At 48.2% G+C, this 17770-nt stretch overlaps 1 protein-coding gene and 1 long non-coding RNA gene across 2 annotated transcripts in view; both read left to right on the top strand.

Annotated features, from left to right (window-relative positions):
* The first annotated feature begins 1024 nt into the window (after nt 1-1024).
* SLC25A20 (solute carrier family 25 member 20) overlaps nt 1025-17770 on the top strand; it is a 41482-nt gene continuing 24736 nt past the window's right edge. The window contains 3 exon segments of the mRNA NM_001265864.1: nt 1025-1204; nt 9384-9476; nt 16988-17115. Of these exon segments, the coding sequence (NP_001252793.1) occupies nt 1100-1204; nt 9384-9476; nt 16988-17115 (326 nt within the window). The 5' untranslated portion in view covers nt 1025-1099.
* On the top strand, nt 2766-8132 carry LOC144339191 (uncharacterized). Its single transcript, XR_013413950.1, has 3 exons — nt 2766-3135; nt 7253-7337; nt 7736-8132. It is a non-coding gene; the product is annotated as an uncharacterized LOC144339191 (long non-coding RNA).

The raw sequence follows: 17770 nt of genomic DNA, 5'->3' as shown, positions 1-17770 counted from the left end.
ACCTCCGCCTCCTGGGCTCAAGCGATTCTCCTACCTTAGCCTCCTGAGTAACTGGGATTACAGGCATAGGCATCTGCCACCACGCCTGGCAAGTTTTTGTATTTTTAGTACAGACGGGATTTGACCATGTTGGCCAGGCTGGTCTTGAACTCCTGACCTCAGGTGATCCACCTGCCTCGGCCTTCCAAAGTGCTTGGATTACAGGCATGAGCCACCGCGTCCGGCCTTTAACTTTTTTTTTTTTTTTTTGAGACAGTGTTTTGCTCTTGTTGCCCAGGCTGGAGTGCAGTGGCATAACGAGTCATAACACCAGGCCCAAATCTGTCTTCTAGTGCCTCCAAAACCCCTGTCGCCTCATCAGCTACTACCCTTCCTCTTCCTGTGGTTTTTCAAACATGTCAGGCACAGACCATCTCAAGGCTTTTGCACTTTTTCTTCTGAGTAGAAGGTTCCTCACCCTTTACCCGGTTATGTATGAACAGAACTCCGTCTCTCATCTTAGGTCTTGAATCTTGTCACCTTTTCAGTTAAACCCTCCCTTATTCAACTAATTAAAATTGCAAATCACTTGTCCCACACGCCCTCTAACTCTCTTCCTGAATTTTTCTCGGTAGTACTTATTACTACTTGATACACTATGCATTTTTCGGTTATTTATCTTTGTTATGGTCTGTAAATTCCAGGAGGACAGTGACCTGTGTGTTGTACTACCAGAGGTGCCTCCAGCACCTAGAAGGACGCCTGGTATTTGGCAGGGCGCAATTGATCTCTGTGGAGTGAGTGGATGAACCGGAGTTCAGAGGAGGAAACACTGAAGACTGGGAAGGCTTCCTGGAGGAATAGGCCCGTCGGCCGACACTCCCAAACTCCGCCCATGCAGCTTTGCGCTCTGCCGCGCCCATCGAGGCGGGGCCGAGACCGGAAGCAGCCCCGGACGGAAGCCCGACAGTGTTCACTGGGCCCTCCTCCCGACCTGCCCCAGGCTCGTGCTCCGCCCACCCGAAAGTGGGTGAAAGGTCGGCGGCGCCGGCACTGCAGCTGGGGCTGAGAAGCCAGTACTGCCCGAGAACTGACAGACTGAGTTACAGACGGACTAACCATGGCCGACCAGCCGAAACCCATCAGCCCGCTCAAGAACCTGCTGGCCGGCGGCTTTGGCGGCGTGTGCCTGGTGTTCGTGGGTCACCCTCTCGACACGGTCAAGGTGCGGGAGGCTGGGTCGCAGGCTTTGGGGAGGAGGCGCGGGCGGGGCGCGCAAAGCATGGTTCCCCGCGAGGCGCGGACGCTGGGCAGAAGAGGGACCTGTGTGAGCTTCCGTGAGAAGTCTAGGGAATCTCTCTTTCAGGGGTGGGCAGGAAGCTGTACCTTCCGCCCCAAAGAGCCAGGCGGCAGCGCAAAGTGAGCAGCCTCTAACTGCCTGTCAAGAGCTCTGATGTAAAAAGTTCCCTGTCCCGCAGTCTCTCCTGATCCTGCGCCACTTCTTTAGGGATGGGAAAGAAAAAACGTCTCTCCATAGTTCTGGTTTCAGCCAACCCTAACATTATCATTAGGGTTGAAACAGGCCCCCTGTAAAGCCCGCCCCAGGAAGACAACTAAAGACAGGTGCGGTTGTTCTGGAGGTGTCCTTTGATACATTCCTCTGGGTCAAGAGTAACCATCTCTTTCGTACCTTTCCCGGCCCGGGGAGATACTTGACACTCTTCGGCCTGTCACCCAACGGTGGCCTGCTCAGCCTACTGGGCAGAGGCATCCCTGTGAGAAGCAATGATGACCTCAGTGACCGAGCCCTTTCCACGGAAAGCAAGGTGATCAGCTTTGCACAAGGCCAACCACGTTCTCACAACTCCCAGATGAGGAAGCTATGGTCAGACTGAGGCTTGGGAGGGAGGCCTGATCAATGGATCAGGGATTGTTTTCTGGTCTTCCTCTTATCATATCTCAACTATTCCCCTTGCAACACCTTCATTAATGCTTTGCTGGGGGACCAAAGTCCATCCCCCATGGCTTAGCACTCGAAGCTGCATCCAAGTTTTCTCACTTTATTTCTGGACATAGACTTGAAGGAAATTGATAAGTCATTCCCAGGGTGGGCCTGTGGGGAGCAGACATGAGTTTTAAAGGATTGGAAGCCCGTGTGAGGGGGTTTGTTAGGATGTTGGGTCAGATTTCCTCCACAGCGAAATAGTTTTACGGGCAGGCTTGGGCAGCAAGCTCTTTGCTGCCTTTCATCGAAGAAAGGAGCTGCCCTGAGGTAGAACTCATACTGGGGTCATTCTGTAGGAAGACCAGGGTTAAAGTAGCTGGACTGGCTACGTCATTGTGCAACATGAAATCAAATGTTTATTTAGCTGATGGTAAATGCCCTGTGTTAGTGCTTCCCTGACGGTGGTCATTCCAAGCAGCACTGTTTACTGAGGGACGATTATCTGGCCTTTCTTCCTGCTCTTGGTCCATATAGGCAGATATCTTATTAATTCTAGGCCTCTGCAGCCACCCTTAAAAAAAGGAAAAAGAAAAAATATATAAACACGCATACATACATACATACATACCTACCAATGTCGCTCCTATCATCTTTGTCCTTGATGTTACTCCCAAGAAGGACTGGATGACTTCTGCACTGAAGTGCAAATAACTGAAATGCTCACTGGCATATTTAGCAACCAGAAAGCCTCTCTTTAGCTTAAACCAAAACCACAAATTGCTGACTGCTGTGTTTTTGGCCTTAGTAAGCTAGGTGGACTCCAATCAAAGCCTGACCTTAGGTACTTTCTTTTTTTTTTTTTTTTTTTTTTTGAGACAGAGTCTTGCTCTGTCGCCCAGGCTGGGGTGCAGTGGCCGGATCTCAGCTCACTGCAAGCTCCGCCTCCCGGGTTTAGACCATTCTCCTGCCTCAGCCTCCCGAGTAGCTGGGACTACAGGCGCCCGCCACCTCGCCCGGCTAGTTTTTTGTATTTTTTAGTAGAGACGGGGTTTCACCGTGTTAGCCAGGATGGTCTCGATCTCCTGACCTCGTGATCCGCCCGTCTCGGCCTCCCAAAGTGCTGGGATTACAGGCTTGAGCCACCGCGCCCGGCCGACCTTAGGTACTTTCAAAGGTCCAAGGTTTAGAAGAAAAAAAAGAAGTCCAAGATAGTGTAACTGAGCTGTGGTCCGTGTGTCCTGACAAGCCAAAAGCTGCAACGCTTCAGAGTGGGGCATGAAAAGGCTCTATGGAAGGTGGTGCATTAGAACAAGCATTCAAGTGCTGGCTGAGTTCAGACTGAAGAAGTAGGGAGACCCAGACAGTCTGGTGTGGGGAAGGCAGGAGTGAAGGTGAGTGTGGCTTGCAAGTGGGGATCATATTATAAAATAATACCACCTAGGCTGGGCACGGTGAGCTCATGCCTGTAATCCCAGCACTTTGGGGGGCTGAGGTAGGTGGATCACCTGAGGTCAGAAGTTCGAGACCAGCCTGGCCAACATGGTGAAATCCCATCTCTACTAAAAATACAAAAAAATTAGCTGGGTGTGGTGGCAGGCGCCTGTAATCCCAGCTAATTGGGACGCTGAGGCAGGAGAATAGCTTGAACCCCCAGGGTGGAGGTTGCAGTGAGCTGAGATTGTGCTGTTGCACTCCAGCCTGGGTGACAGAGTGAGACTCCTTCTCAAAAAAAAAAAAACAAAAAAAAAAAACACACACACCCGCAAAGGACTTTAATGTCCTTGCTGGTTTGGTTGGATGGCTGATGTCCTGATGAGACAGGTATGAGGTATGAAGTGTATATAAAATCACAAAAAGGCAGCCTTGGCAACATGGCAAGACCTCATGTCTATAAAAAATACAAAAATTAGCTGGGGATGGTAGTGCACACCTGTAATCCCAGCTACTCAGGAGGGTGAGGCTGGAGGATTGGTTGAACCTAGGAGTTTGAGGCTGCAATGAGCCTTTGCACTGCAGTCTGGGCAACAGAATGAGACACTGTCTCAAAAGAAAAAAAATCACAAAAAAGTATTAGTCAGTTTTTTTTTTTTTCTTTTTTTTGAGCCAAGACTCTCCCTCTGTCACCCAGGCTGGAGTACGGGGGCAGGATCTTGGCTCACAGCAACTTCTACCTCCTGAGTTCAAGCAATTCTCTTGCCTCAGCCTCCTGAGTAGCTGGGATTACAGGTGCGTGCCTCCACGCCTGGCTAATTTTTGTATTTTTAGTAGAGATGGGGTTTCTCCATGTTGGCCAGGCTGGTCTCAAACTCCTGGCCTCAAGTGATCCTCCTGCCTTGGCCTCCTGAAGTGCTGGGATTATAGGCGTGAGCCACTGTACCCGGTCTAGTCAGAAGCTTTGATCCATTTCTCTCTCTCTACTAACTAGGGAAGGTTATGCCTGACTATGGGAGGACAATATGAGGGATTTTGGATGTAAAGGTGTGGTGGCATCTGGGCATTTCTATTGTGTTCATAAACCCCTCAGACTTGCATGTCACCTCTGTTGCCCAGAGAGGGACTTCCTTGGTTTGATATGGAAGGCCCTGACAAATACAAGAATAAGAAATTCTAGGCCGGGCGCGGTGGCTCAAGCCTGTAATCCCAGCACTTTGGGAGGCCGAGACGGGCGGATCACGAGGTCAGGAGATCGAGACCAGCCTGGCTAATACGGTGAAACCCCGTCTCTACTAAAAAATACAAAAAACTAGCCGCACGAGGTGGCGGGCGCCTGTAGTCCCAGCTACTCGGAAGGCTGAGGCAGGAGAATGGCGTAGACCTGGGAGGCGGAGCTTGCAGTGAGCTGAGATGCGGCCACTGCACTCCAGCCTGGGCGACAGAGCGAGACTCCGTCTCAAAAAAAAAAAAAAAAAAAAAAAAAAGAAATTCTAAAGAAATTTAAAAAAATGGTAGGAATGATGACATGGAAGGACCTGACAAATACAAGAATAAGAGATTCTAAAGAAATAAACAACATAGTAAAAATGATATTTTGGAAAGGTTAGTGTAATAGCAACCTTGAGAAGAATTTGGAAGCAGAACAGTGAGCAGGAAGAAAATCCAGGAAGGGCTGCGCGTGGTGGCTCACGCCTGTAATGCCACTTTGGGAGTCTGAGGTGGGCAGATCACCTGAGGTTGGGAGTTTGAGAGCAGCCTGACCAACATGGAGAAACCCCGTCTCTACTAAAAATACAAAATTAGGCCCGGCGTGGTAGCTCACGCCTGTAATCCCAGCACTTTGGGAGGCCAAGGCGGGCAGATCACCTGAGGTTGGGAGTTCGAGATCAACCTGAGCAACATGGAGAAATCCTGTCTCTACTAAAAATACAAAATTAGCTGGGCGTGGTAGTGCATGCCTGAAATCCCAGCTACTTGGGAGGCTGAGGCAGGAGAATCACTTGAATACGGGAGGCAGAGGTTGCGGTGAGCCCAGATTGCACCATTGCTCTCCAGCCTGGGCAACAAGAGTGAAACCACGTCTCAAAAAATAAATAAATAAATAAATAAAAACGAATATACAAATACAAAATTAGCCAGGCATGGTGGCACATGCCTGTAATTCCAGCTACTTGAGAGGCTGAGGCAGGAGAATCACTTGAACCTGGGAGGCGGAGGTTGTGGTGAGCCAAGATCATGCCATTGCTCTCCGGTCTGGGCATCAAGAGTGAAATTCTGTCTCAAAACAAAACAAAACAAAACAAAATTCAGGAAAAAGACTGCAAAAGTAACTGGATATATCAGTTATCTATTGCAGTTTAACAGTTTACTCCAATGAGGCAGGAGGATCACTTGAACCCAGGAGTTCAAGGCTGCAGTTAGCCAAGATGGCGCCCCTGCATGCCAGCTTGAGTGACAGAGCAAGACCTTGTCTCAAAAAAACCCAAAAAACAAAACCAACTTACCCCGAAACTTAGTGACTTAAAGCAACAATAAACATTTATCAGGGCCAAGCCGGTGGCTCATGCCTGTAATCCCGGCACTTTGGGAGGCCGAGGCGGGTGGACCACCTGAGGTCAGGAGTTTGAGACCAGTCTGGCCAACATAGTGAAACCCTGTCTCTACTAAAAAAAAAAAAAAAAAAAAAAAAGAAACGAAAATTAGCCGGGCATGGTGGCACGCACCTGTAATCCCAGCTACGTGGGAGGCTGAGACAGGAGAATCACTTGAACCCAGGAGGTGGAGGTTGTGGTGAACTGAGATTGAGCCGCTGTACTCCAGCCTGGGTGATAGAGTAAGACTCCGCCTCAAAAAAAACAAAAAAAAGAGACAAATAATCCAATTAAAAATGGGCAAAGACTCCAGCCTGGGTGACAGTGTAAGAACCTGTCTCTCTTTTTTTTTTTTTTTTTGACATGGAATCTCGCTGTGTTGCCCCGGCTGGAGTGCAGTGGCACCATCTTGACTCACTGTAAGCTCCGACTCCCGGGTTTTCACCATTCTCCTGCCTGAGCCTCCTGAGCAGCTGATACTATAGGCTCCCGCCACCATGTCCGGCTAATGTTTTGTATTTTTAGTAGAGACGGGATTTCACCCTGTTGGCCAGGATGGTCTGGATCTACTGACCTCATGATCCGCTCGCCTGGGCCTCCCAAAGTGCTGGGATTACAGGCATAAGCCACCACACCCAGCCGACCCTGCCTCTTAAAAAGAGGGGGAAAGAGAGAGAGAGAAAGAAAAAAGGACAAAGGATCTTTTTTTTTTTTTTTTTTTTTGAGAAGGAGTCTCACTGTTTTGCCCAGGCTGGAGTGCAAAGGTGCGATCTTGGCTCACTACAACCTCTGCCTCCTGGGTTCAAGCAATTCTCCTGCCTCAGCCTCCCTGGGCTTATAGGTACATGGGATTATAGGTGCATGCCACCGTGCCTGGCTAATTTATGTATTTTTAATAGAGACAGGGTTTCGCCATGTTGGCCATGCTGGTTTTTGAATACCTGATCTCAGGTTATTGACCCACTTGAGCCTCCCAAAGTGCTGGGATTACAGGTGTGAGCCACCGCGCCTGGCCTTCTTTTCTTCTTCTTCTTCTTTTTTTTTTTTTTTTTTTTTTAAAAGAGGCTGAGTCTTGGCTGGCCATGGTGGCTCATATCTGTGATTGTAGCACTTTGGGAGGCTGAGGCAGGCAGATTGTATGAGTCCAGGAGTTTCAGATCAGCCTGGGCAACATGGTGAAACCCCATCTCTGCAAAAAAAAATTAGCCAAGCATGGTGGCATGCACCTGAGGTCCCAGCTACTTGGGAGGCTGAGGTGGGAGGATCATCTGAGCCTGGGAGGTGGAAGTTGCAGTGAGCCAAGATCATACCACTGCATTCCAGCATGGGCGACAGAGTGAGACCGTGTCTCAAATAAATAAATAAAAAGAGACTAGGTCGTTGGCCGGGCGCGGTGGCTCAAGCCTGTAATCCCAGCACTTTGGGAGGCCGAGGCGGGCGGATCACAAGGTCAGGAGATCGAGACCACAGTGAAACCCCATCTCTACTAAAAATACAAAAAATTAGCCGGGCGCGGTGGCGGGCGCCTGTAGTCCGAGCTACTCAGGAGGCTGAGGCAGGAGAATGGCGTGAACCCAGGAGGCGGAGCTTGCAGTGAGCCGAGATCGCGCCACTGCACTCCAGCCTGGGCAACAGCGTGAGACTCCGTCTCAAAAAAAAAAAAAAAAAAAAAAAAAAGAGACTAGGTCTTGCTCTGTTACCCAAACTGGAGTGTAGTGGCACCATCACAGCTTTCTGTAATTGAACTCATGGCCTCGGGTGATCCTTCCATCTCGGCTTCCCAAAGTGCTGGGATTACAGATGTGAGCCACCACACCCAGCCATGGATCTAAATAGACATTTCTCTGAAGAAGATGGGCTAATAAGCATGTGAGAAATTGTTCAATGTCATTATCCATCATGGAAACGTAAATCAAAATCACAATGACATACCACCTCATACCCACTATGATGGCTTTAAAAAAAAGATAGATATAGCCTGAGTAATATAGTGAGATTCTGTCTCTACAAAAACAATAAAAATTAGCTTGGCGTTGTGGTGTGCACCTGTAGTCCCAGCTACTTGGGAAGCTGAGGTGGGAGGATTGCATGAGTCCAGGAGGTCAAAGGTTGTAGTGAGCTATTGACCACACAGCCTGAGTGACAGAGTGAAACCTTGTCAAAAAAAAAAAAAAAAAAAAAAGGCCGGGCGCGGTGGCTCACGCCTGTAATCCCAGCATTCTGGGAGGCCGAGGCGGGCGGATCACAAGGTCAGGAGATCGAGACCATCCTGGCTAACACAGTGAAACCCCGTCTCTACTAAAAAATACAAAAAATTAGCTGGCCGTGGTGGTGGGCGCCTGTAGTCCCAGCTACTCGGGAGGCTGAGGCAGGAGAATGGCGTAAACCCAGAAGGTGGAGGTTGCAGCGAGCCGAGATCCCACCACTGCACTCCAGCCTGGGTGGCAGAGTGAGACTCCGCCTCAAAAAAAAAAAAAAGAATTTTATATATATATGTAAAGATAATAAGTATTGAAGATACGGAGAAATTGGGACCCTTCCTAGACTGCTTATGGGAATATAAAATGGTGCAGCGACTTTGGAAAACAGTCTGGCAGTTCCTCAAAAGGTTTAAACAGAGTTAACATATAAGTTAGAAATTATGCTAGTGGATAAATACCTGTGATGGTGAATTTTATGTGTCATCTTGACTAGGCCACAGAGTACCTAGATATTTGGTCTCACATTTTTCTGAGTGTGCTTGTGAGGGTGGTTTTGAATGTTAACATTTGAATCTGTAGACTGATTAAAGCTAATTGTCCTCCTTAATGTGAGTGGACCTCATCCGGTTGAAGGCCTAAGTAGACCAAAAAGCTGACTGATACTTCCCTGCAAGCAGGAGGGAACTCCTGCCTGGATACTTGAGATGGGACATTAGTCTTTTCCTGCCTTCAGACTTGAACTGAATCTTTGGTTCTTTTTGGGTCTCAAACTTGCTGACTACAGATCTTGGGACTTCTCAACTTTCATAATTGTATGAGCTAATTGCTTATAATAAATCTCTTGATATATATCTCCTGTTGGTTCTGTTTCTCTGGAGAATTCTGACCAATACAATACAGAAGAGAAGTGAAAACATATCCACACAAAAGACTTGTACACAAATGTTTATAGCAGCATTATTCATAATAATAAAAAAGGAAAAACACAAATGTCTATCAACTGATGAATAGGCAGGCATACAAAATGTGATTTATTCATACAATGGGATATTTGCTAATAAAAGGAATGAAGTACTAATGAAAGAGAAGTTTGAATCCAGCAGGTTAAGTGAATGCCAAAGACATGTACATAGGTACAGCCTTCCCTGTTCAGTTTGGTAGACAGTTGGGCCATTGCTGCTGACAGGCAGTTCTGATTCTGGTAGGTGACTGCATTTTAACTTCTGGTTTCAGGTCCGACTGCAGACACAGCCACCGAGTTTGCCTGGACAACCTCCCATGTACTCTGGTACCTTTGACTGTTTCCGGAAGACTCTTTTTAGAGAGGTTGGTATCTGGTGCTGGGCATCCTCTTACTCAGAACACATTCATGGGGTTGGTTTGTTACCCCCAAGGAGAGTAGGGTAACTGTGGTTCTGCTGGTCAGCTGGCTCACAGCTGCTGCTCCTTCAGCATGCCACCCTGTGCCCCCCGTTGTCATCTGCTTTGGGGTCTCTGATAGTTCTAGCTACTGTTTTATATAGATGAGTCAAGCTAATAAAATGGTTCTCTCTTTTGGAAGATGGAATTTAGACCACAGAGAACTAGTGAGTAATAATTGAGATGTGAAATGGAAGAAAATGTACATCTGAGCTGGGCGCGGTGGCTCACGCCTCTAATCCTAGCACTTTGTGGGCCAAGGCAGGTGGATCACTTGAGGTCAGGAGTTCAAGACCAGTCTGGGCAATGTGTAGAGAGTGTCATCTCTACAAAAAATGCAAAAATTAGATGGGCGTGGTGGCGCGTGTACATCTGTAGTTCTAGCCACTCAGGTGATTGAGGTGGAGGATCACTCCACCAGGAGGTAGAGGTTGCAGTGAGCCAAGATTGCACCACTGCACTCCAACCTGGGTGACAGAGTGAGACCCTGCCTGAAAAAAAAAAAAGGCCAAGCATGGTGGCTCACGCTTGTAATCCCAGCACTTTGGGAGGCCGAGGTGGGTGGATTGCCTGAGTTCAGGAGTTTGAGACCACCCTGGCCAACACAGTGAAACCCCGTCTCTACTAAAAATACAAAAATTAGCTGGGCATGGTGGCATGTGCCTGTAGTCCCAGCTACTTGGGAGACTGAGGCACGAGAATTGCTTGAACCAGGAGGGAGAGGTCCAGCCCTGTGGGGCTTAGTGGGTGTTTTCCCCGTGTGCAGAGACAAGAGATCATAAGAAAGACACAAGACAAAGAGATAAAAAGAAAACAGCTGGGCCCAGGGGACCACTACCACCAAGACGCGGAGATCTTTAGTGGCCTCTAATGGCTGGGCGTGCTATTTATTGAATATAAGACAAGGGGGCGGCTGGGCGTGGTGGCTCATGCTTGTAATTCCAGCACTTTGGGAGGCCGAGGCGGGTGGATCACGAGGTCAGGAGATCAAGACCATACTGGCTAACACATTGAAACCCCGTCTCTACTAAAAATACTAAAAATTAGCTGGGTGCGGTGGCGGGCGCCTGTAGTCCCAGCTACCCAGGAGGCTGAGGCAGGAGAATGGCATGAACCTGGGAGGCGGAGTTTACAGTGAGCCAAGATCATGTCACTGCACTCCAGCCTTGGCAACAGAGCGAGACTCTGTCTCAAAAAAAAAAAAAAGACAAGGGGACAGGGTAAGGAGGGTGAGCTGTCCAAGTGATTGATAAGGTCAAGCAAATCATGTGATCATGGGATGGGGAGGGAGGAGGGAGGGGGGAGGGGGGAGAGCCCTTCCCTTTTAGGTAGCCGAAGCAGAGAGGGAAGGCAGCATATGTCAGCGTTTTCCTCTATGCACTTGTAAGAAAGATCAGGCTGGGCGCAGTGGCTCACGCCTGTAATCCCAGCACTTTGGGAGGCCGAGGCGTGGATCACGAGGTTAGGTGATTGAGACCGTCCTGGCTAACACGGTGAAACCCTGTCTCTACTTAAAAAAATACAAAAAATTAGCCGGGCGTGGTGGTGGGCGCCTGTAGTCCCTGCTACTCAGGAGGCTGAGGCAGGAGAATGGCATGAACCTGGGAGGCAGAGCTTGCAGGGAGCCAAGATTGTACCACTGCACTCAGCCTGGGTGACAAAGTGAGATCAAAGAGGAACCAGGAGTATGGGAGGAACATGAAAGTGGACAAGAAGTATGACCACTGAAGCACAGCATCACAGGGAGGGGTTTAGGCCTCCGGATAACTGTGGACAGGCCTGGATAATATCCAGCCTCCCATAAGAAGCTGGTGGAGTAGAGTGTTCCCTGACTCCTCCAAGGAAAAGAGACTCCCTTTCACGGTCGGCTAAGTAACGGGTGCCTTCCCAGGCACTGGCATTACTGCTTGACCAAGGAGCTCTTAAGCGGCCCTTGTGCGGGCGTGACAAGAGGGCTCACCTCTTGCCTTCTTGGTCACTTCTCACAATGTCCCTTCAGCACCTGACCCTATACCTGCCGATTATTTAAAATAAAAAGAAAAAATAGGCCGGGCGCGGTGGCTGGAGCCTGTAATCCCAGCACTTTGGGAGGCCGAGACGGGCGGATCACGAGGTCAGGAGATCGAGACCATCCTGGCTAACACGGTGAAACCCCGTCTCTACTAAAAAATACAAAAAACTAGCCGGCGAGGTGGCGGGCACCTATAGTCCCAGCTACTCCAGAGGCTGAGGTGGGAGAATGGCGTAAACCCGGGAGGCAGAGCTTGCAGTGAGCCGAGATCTGGCCACTGCACTCCAGCCTGGGCGACAGAGCGAGACTGTGTCTCAAAAAAAAAAAAAGATCTTTTAAAAATGTTTATTTATTTATTTAGAGACAGAGTCTTGCTCTGTTGCCCAGGCTGGGGTGCAGTGACGCGATCTCAGCTCACTGCAAACTCTGCCTCCCGGGTTCAAGCGGTTCTCCTGCCTCAGCCTCCCGAGTAGCTGGGATTACAGGCATCTGCCACCATGCCTGGCTAATTTTTGTGTTTAGTAGAGATGGGGTTTCACCATGTTGGCCAGGCTGGTCTCAAACTCCTGACCTTGTGATCTGCCCACCTCGGCCTCCCAAAGTGCTGGGATTACAGGCATGAGCCACTGCGTCTGGCTTAGAAAGAAGATCTTGAGGCAGTGCCTGCCTGACCGTCCTTGAGTGAGATGGTGCTACCCTTCTTTTTTTTTTTTTTTTTTTTTGAGATGGAGTCTTGTTCTGCCACTCAGACTGGCGTGCAATGGTGCAATCTCTGCTCACTTCAACCTCCGCCTCCTGGGTTCAAGCGATTCTCCTGCCTCAGCCTCCCAAGTAGCTGGGATTACAGGCACCTGCCACAATGCCCAGCTAATTTTTATATTTTTAGTAGAGATGGGTTTCGCCATGTTGGCCAGCTGGTTTCAATCTCCTGAGCTCAGGTGATCTGCCTGCCTCAGCCTCCCAAAGCGCTGGGATTACAGATATGAGCACCATGCCCGGCCTGCCCTTTCTTCTTTTTCTTCGTCGTCTTTTTTTTTTTTTTATATGGAGTCTCATTCTGTCACCCAGGTTGGAGTACAGTGGCATGATCTCAGCCCACTGCAACCTCCGCCTCCCGGGTTCAAGTGATTCTCTCTGCCGCAGCCTCCCAAGTAGCTGATACTACAAGCGCCTGCCACTACGGCCAGCTAATTTTTGTATTTTTAGTAGAGATGGGGTTTCGCCATATTGGTCCAGCTGTTCTTGAACTCCTGACTTTGTGATCTGCCCTCCTTGGCCTCCTAAAGTGCTGGGATTACAGGCGTGAGCCATGGCACCTGGCCTTGTCCTTTCTTCTTTAAACTCCTCCTCCTTACATCTCTAGTGTCCAGGGTGGAGTCTGATCAGTGTCTGATGGAGGTTCTAGGCTTCAGGTCCACTCAGAGTCCTCTACCCTTACAGAAGGAAGGTAGGCTTACCTGCCTCTTGGTCGTTAGATGTTATTGAGCACCTGCCTAGGGGTGGGCAATGTGCTGGGTCCTGGAGTCGTGGTGAGAACGTCTTGTATAAACCCAAATCTTTGAAGAGTTGAATAGGCTTCCTTAGTCCATATTTGTGCATGTCCTGTTTTTTGCTGTGCCAGATTTGAGCTTTCTGCTCTCTGGAGCTGCCAGGCAGAGGTCTGTAGGTTGTGCTACATGGAACTGGGTTGGCCATTCTAGTGGAAGGAAGACTAGACAAGTTGTTCAGGAGGAATGGGCTTGACCTCTCAGGACCTGCTCATTCTTTTAGCTCATGTAGGGAGCTGTGGGAATGGCTTTGAATGGACTTCGTCATATGCTGCTTTTGTAGATCTTCCTCAGATCTCTGTCCTTTTCCCATTTACTGCCTCTATACTTTGTTCTTGGAGTTCACCTGCAGCCTGTAGCAGTTTAGGCTTTTGCAGGAATTAGGAGGAATGCTGACAGGTACAGTTGTGCTCCCTTGATTCTGAAAAGAAAGTTTGGATACCCAGGGTCTGCAGTGAGGCAGGTTCTTCAGCCTGGGTCTGTGGAGCCTTCCCAGTGTGCAGCCTCACCTTGATTCTCCTGCTACTCTCTATAAGGATCAACTTTAAAAGTTTTTGTATTTTTTAAAAAAATGGTTTTGAGATGGGGTCTCGCTATTTTACCCAGGCTGGTCTTGAACTCCTGAGCTCAAGTGATCCCCCCATCTCAGCCTCCTGAGTACCTGGGATTATAGGCCCTGATACAGGCACTTCATTTGTTACTGAGAAGCTTATAACAAAGTAACAAAGTGATATTTATCTCTTTCCTTCGTTCTCCAGAGGCAACTACTTTCAATTTTTTCAGTTGTTTATGCTGTTCCCACCTATCTACATAATACACATTTACTATTATTTTTATTTTATTTATTTTTATTTATTGTTTTTTTTTGTTTGAGACGGAGTTTTACTCTTGTGACCCAGGCTGGAGTGCAGTGGTGCAATCTCGGCTCACTGCAACCTCCGCCTTCCAGGTTCGAGCCTTTCTTCTGCCTCAGCCTCCCTAGTAGCTGGGATTACAGGCATGTGCCACCACGCCTGGCTAATTTTGTATTTTTAGTAGAGACGGAGTTTCTTCATGTTGGTCAGGCTGGTCGTGAACTCCCGACCTCAGATCTGCCTGCCTCGGCCTCCCAGAGTGCTGGGATTACAGGTGTGAGCCACTGTACCTGGACATTGCTGTTATATTTTATACATTTATATATTGTTTAGCTACCTATTTGTGGTAGATTATTTTATATTTTAGCTCTTATACTCCCTATCCCCTCCTTCTGCCCTGTCCATCTATATGATTTTATCACCCTTTGTGGTTTAATCCAATTTACCATTTTCATGATTACAACTTTATATATATTTTTTCTCTTAAGTATGAAGTATGATGTGCATTCCATTCCTTGTGTAACTTTTTGTTTCCCTTAGGATTGGGTTAATAATTGTGTTAAATCTTTTGTTTGTCTTTGAATCACTCTCTGTCATTCTGTACCCTAAATGCTCTGTAGTGTACCTTTCTGTTTGGTTTGCTACACACTGCCTTAGGAGTTATTTTCTGTTGTTCTAGTGTGTGTTGTTTTGTTCTGTTTTAGTTTTAGTTTAGTTTTGTTTTTTTGAGATGGAGTTTTGCTGTGTTGCCAGGCTGGAGTGCAGTGGCACAATCTCGGCTCACTGCAACCTTTGCCTCCCAGGTTCAAGCTATTCTCGTGCCTCAGCTCCTGAGTAGCTGGGATTACAGGCATGCACCACCACACACAGCTAATGTTTGTATTTTTAGTAGAGACCGGGTTTCACCATGTTGGCCAGGATGGTCTTGGTCTCCTAACCTCGTGATACGCCTGCCTTGGCCTCCCAAAGTGCTGGAATTACAGACGTGAGCTACTGCACCCGGCCTTGTTCTGTTTTTCTTGCAAACATCACTTTTGGAGTCCTCTACTACGCTGTGGACTGTTTCCCAGGTCCACTGCACCCAGTGCCATCCTAGAAACCCACTTCATCTCTCTTGGACTGGCCCCCTGGTCTCCTGGGTCCTGAATCTTCCTCCTTGTTTACTACCTTGTTTGGTGGTGTATTTATGTATTTGTCTGTCTGTCTTTTTTTTTTTTTTTTTTTGAGGCGGAGTCTGGCTCTCTTGTCCAGGCTGGAGTGCAGTGGCCGGATCTCAGCTCACTGCAAGCTCCGCCTCCTGGGTTCACGCCATTCTCCTGCCTCAGCCTCCCGAGTAGCTGGGACTACGGGCGCCCGCCACCTCGCCCGGCTAGTTTTTTGTATTTTTTAGTAGAGACGGGGTTTCACTGTGTTAGCCAGGATGGTCTCGATCTCCTGACCTCGTGATCCGCCCGTCTCGGCCTCCCAAAGTGCTGGGATTACAGGCTTGAGCCACCGCGCCCGGCCTTTGTCTGACTGTCTAATTATTTATTGGTTACTACATAATTCACTTTCCTTTTTTTTTTTTTTTCCTGGAGATGGGATCTCACTCTGTCACCCAGGGTGGAGTACAGTGGCAAGATCATAGCTCACTGCATACTTGAACTTCTTGACTCAAGTTATTCTCCTAACTCAGCCTTCTGACTACCTAGAACTACAGGCACACACCACCACGTTTGGCTAACTTTTATTTTTTATTTGTTTTTGTAGAGACACAGTCTTGCTATGCTGCCCAGGCTCACCTTCCCTTTCATTACTAGTGAAACTGTACTAGTGAAAATTGCTGTGCAGTTCTAACAAAATTCTCATCTTAATACCTAGAAAATTTAAAACATTTTCTTAATCACTTGTAATCTTACCCCAAAGAAGGTAGATCACATCGTGTATCCTGTTTTGTAGCCTTTTTTTTTTTAACTTAATAATCTCTTCTCATGTTATAATGTGATTTATAGAGTTTATAATTTATCTCCTATTTGGCAGCTTTTGTTTTTTTCCCCAAAATTTTGGTACCTTATAAATGCCTGAGGTTATTTTTACACCTCTGAGTATCTCCCTAGAGTAAATTCCTTGCAATAGATTTTCCATACAAAAAAATTTCCAGGTGAAAGAGTATGCTACATATTGGCAGATTGCTGGCCGGGTGCAGTGGCTCACGCCTATAATCCCAGCACTTTAATAGGCCAAGGCAGGAGGATCACTTGAGCCCAGGAGTTCAAGACCAGTTTGGGCAACGTGGCAAAACCCTGTCTCTACAAAAAATATAAAAATTAGCTGGGCATGGTGACGCATGCCTATAGTCCCAGCTACTTGGGAGGCTGAGATGGGAGGATCACTTGAGCCCAGGGGATCAAGGCTGTGATCAGCTGTGATTGCACCACTGCATCCCAGCCTGGGTGACAGAGTGAGACCCCGTCTGAAAAAAAATATCCCCCAAAACAAAAACAGATTGCCTTTGAGAATGGAAACTGCCTTCAGTTTCTCCAGCAATACATAATAGGACAATTATTTCTGATAAATGTGGGAGATATTCTTCCATTTCAAATTCTCCTTGTGGCCGGGTGCAGTGGCTCACGCCTGTAATCCCAGCACTTTGGGAGGCTGAGGCGGGCGGATCATGAGGTCAGGAGATCAAGACCATCCTGGCTAACACAGTGAAACCCTGTCTCTACTAAAAAAATACAAAAAATTAGCTGGGCGTGGTGGCAGGCGCCTCAGGAGGCTGAGGCAGGAGAATGGCGTGATCCCAGGAGGTAGAGCTTGCAGTGAGCCAAGATCATGCCACTGCACTCCAGCCTGGGCGACAGAGCGAGACTCTGTCTCAAAAAAATAAAAAATAAAAATAAAGTTCTGCTTGCTTCAAGAAGAGGGAAGGAAGCCACAGGTTAGAGGACACACTGCTTTCCTCTTTCAGTGATTTAAAAGGTGGTGGTGTCTGTAAACAGCTTCTGCTTCTGTGATTCCTTGCAGGGCATCAGGGGGCTATATCGGGGAATGGCTGCCCCTATCATCGGGGTCACTCCCATGTTTGCTGTGTGCTTCTTTGGGTTTGGTTTGGGGAAGAAACTACAACAGAAACACCCAGAAGATGTGCTCAGGTGAGTACTTACAGGCCAGGAGCACTCGCTATTCTGCCTGGTAGTGTGACATGGGTTAAATTAAAGAAACTTGGGCAGGGCACGGTGGCTCACACCTGTATTCCTAGCACTTTGAGAGACTGAGGCGGGTGGATCACCTGAGGTCAGGAGTTCAAGTCCAGCTTGGCCAACATGGCAAAACCCTGTCTCCCTAGTAGCTGGGATTACAGGCATGCGCCACCACACCTGGCTAATTTTTTTTGTATTTAGTGGAGAGGGGGTTTCACCACATTAGGCTGCTTGCGAACTCCTGACCTCAGGTGATCCACCTGCCTCGGCCTCCCAAAGTGCTGGGATTTCAGGCGTGTGCCACTGCACCTGGCCCAACTCCTGGGAGTTATACATGAAGGAGTACTTGAGTTTTAAATTTTTTTAATTTTTAATTTTTTTTTTGTTTGAGACTGAGTCTCGCTCTGTTGCCCAGGCTGGAGTGCAGTGGCTTAATCTCGGCTCACTGCAAGCTCCGCCTCCCCAGTTCTCGCCATTCTCCTGCCTCAGCCTCCCTACTAGCTGGGACTACAGCCGCCTGCCACCACGCCTGGCTAATTTTTTGTTTTTTTGTATTTTTAGTAGAGACGGAGTTTCACCATGTTAGCCAGGATGGTCTCGATCTCCT

Source organism: Macaca mulatta, chromosome 2, assembly GCF_049350105.2.
Source record: "Macaca mulatta isolate MMU2019108-1 chromosome 2, T2T-MMU8v2.0, whole genome shotgun sequence".
In the NCBI taxonomy this organism is placed as follows: domain Eukaryota; kingdom Metazoa; phylum Chordata; class Mammalia; order Primates; family Cercopithecidae; genus Macaca; species Macaca mulatta.
The sequence above is the reverse complement of the archived record's forward strand: the minus strand, read 5'-3'. Positions and strand labels throughout refer to the sequence as shown.